At 46.1% G+C, this 2500-nt stretch overlaps 1 protein-coding gene across 2 annotated transcripts in view; it reads right to left on the bottom strand.

Moving 5' to 3' along the window:
* Positions 1 to 2500, bottom strand: part of yjefn3 (YjeF N-terminal domain containing 3) — a 75596-nt gene that overhangs the window by 19423 nt on the left and 53673 nt on the right. For both annotated transcript variants that reach the window (XM_084066302.1, XM_084066301.1), the window contains one exon: positions 2335 to 2443. In XM_084066302.1, coding sequence (XP_083922428.1) covers positions 2335 to 2443 — 109 coding nt within the window. The remainder of the gene's footprint in view (positions 1 to 2334; positions 2444 to 2500) is intronic.

Raw genomic sequence — 2500 nt, 5'->3', positions numbered from 1 at the left:
CAAGTACAAATTTGGTAAGTGGACTCAGACCACCAATAGGGACGAACTGAAATGAGTTAAGCCCCGCCCCAAAGGCACCGCTTCCTTCACACAGGGTGTAATTTTGAATAGCCAAAGCTAAGTGGTTGAAATGATTGTGAGCGCTATATGTTAACTAATTTTGCTAGGGACCCCCTGGTACCCCCTCAAGGACCACTGGTGGTCCCCAGACCACTGGTTGAGAACCACTGCTGTATGTGATGCACACACACACACACACACACACACACACACACACACACACACACACACACACACACACACTCTCCGAGACGGCTGAATCTCCCTCAAGGGATCAATAAAGGTCTATCCTATCCTACATACACACACCACAAACACACACGCACTCTAGAGCTGTGTGGATCTAGCTACTATACTGCTGCCAGGGTTTTCCAGCAGTGGAAGGATTATTTACTGAGAAGAACAAACCTATAATCTATCTGCCAACCAGAGGTGTGTGTATGTGTGATTGCGTGCGTCTGTCTGTCTGTCTGTCTGTCTGTCTGTATGTATGTGTGTGTGACTGTGTGTGCATATGTGTGTGCGTACATGCCTGTTTGTGCGGTGCTTTTGGCAAACCAACAGTGGACAAGAAGTGAAATCCCACTGTCTGCAACTCCTGCCGCAAATTTTCCTTAAATAACAATGATGTCATTCATGTTGGTAACCGGTAACCTATGATGTCATGTTGGTAACCGGTAGCATCCTGCTCCGTGGCCGCGGGTGGCTTATGTTTGTCTAGTAACACCATGCCTCGGGTATGTGTGTGTGTGTGTGTGTATGTGGGGAGGGGGGTCCGGGATAGGGCCAGTGATGGCTGGTGATAATAGAGGGGAAGTGGATCTGGTGGGGCTCACCATATTATGCTTGGAGGAGCATGAACACACAGCGCCCGTGCACGCACACACATTCACACACAGTCCCTCTCAATCTGTCTGGAGCCAACATCCAATTTTTTTTTAAACATTTATTACATGCATGGCTTTATTTTTCAGTGTCTCTTTCTTCTTTGTCTCTGTCCATTCTGTCTGTCTGTCTGTTTCTCTCTCTCTCTCTCTGTGTCTGTGTCTATCTGTCTGTCTGTCTGTCTGTCTGTCTGTCTGTCTGTCTGTTTCTGTCTGTCTGTTTCTGTCTGTCTGCCTGCCTGCCTGCCTGTCTCCGGCAGCATCTGTCCTTCTCGCTTTCTGACAGGGCTTTGTTTCTCTCAACTTCTCAAGAATGATTCAGTCTGGATTTCTTTTTCATTCTGTCTCATTCTGTCCCATCCTCATCCTCACTGCTATGCGTCTCTGTCTGGGTGTCTTTATCTTGTCTGTGCCTCTGTCTCTGTCTCTGTCTCTGTCCAAGTCCATCTTCCTCTCTCTCTCTCTCCATCTGTGTGCCTGCCTGTCTTTTCTCTCTTTCTCTCACTATACCCCGCCCCATCCATCTCTCCGTTGCTTCCAAGCATCCGACAGGAACAGAGAGCTCATGTGTCTGGTAGCTGAGACTAACTTTCACCACAGTCTACTGCGGGCCCACTGAGGAAGCCGGTGTGGCAATAAACCAACAGAGCGCTCTGGTGGAAGGGAAACACATGTGTTCTCAACAGCCCTCCATTGACAGACACTCTCGGGGCCTTGACACACTCCAGAAACACAACCACAACCACACCATAGCTGAATGTCCTCAGGTGCGCTGCCTGGAGATTTAGCTCAGATGTTTGGAAAATGAATGTCAAATGAAATTATAACATTTACCCCATAGAACCATCCGGTGATGTTATACGGTAATGGCGATGGTGGAAATCTAGACGCAGCAGTGATTGTTTGAACTGTTGTGCTGTAATAGGCCACCATGTGACATTTCCAAGAAATCTAATTTTGTGTAATGTGCAGCGCAAAACAGCAAAATTGAACAAAAGCGCCACAGGAAAAAAAGCCAAAGAGACAAACTGTCCTTATCAAGACAGACATGGCTCGCATTCCAGTAAACAGTGACCTCCGCTCAGCAGTGCCATGGGCCTAATGGCTCAAAGATAAAATCTAAATCTAATTTAAAAAAAAATACATTATTTCTCCACTAAGAAACAGAACATGTTCTAGCCCCCTGCTTTGTCTCTATTACTCTATATTTATAGCACTCTTATCAGGGTCTTCACTAAGGTTTGTTTGAAGTAAGGGTGGATAGAAATATGAGATACACCTACATCAATGGTGGAGATTTGTGGAGAAAAGGGTATATGAATTATAGATGCTATAGGTGGTTATATTGAACAATACATGTGATGGACACTGTAAGGGGTTATATACAGACCTTAGTGATGGCAATGGCGCAGGCATGTCCCCATATCTCTATCAGTTGCTGCTGTCCAAACCTGTAGTCTCTCAGTAGCTCTGTCTCTATGGCTGCCACCTCCACTTTGCTGAGGGAGACAAGACAAACAAGACGACATGTAGTGACTATTATGTGTTTTTCTGTG

The sequence above is a fragment of the Gymnoscopelus microlampas genome (genome assembly GCF_963454915.1).
Source record: "Gymnoscopelus microlampas genome assembly, chromosome: 9".
Classification (NCBI taxonomy): Eukaryota; Metazoa; Chordata; class Actinopteri; order Myctophiformes; family Myctophidae; genus Gymnoscopelus; species Gymnoscopelus microlampas.
Note: the sequence above shows the minus strand (reverse complement) of the source record. Positions and strands in the feature narration are given on the sequence as shown.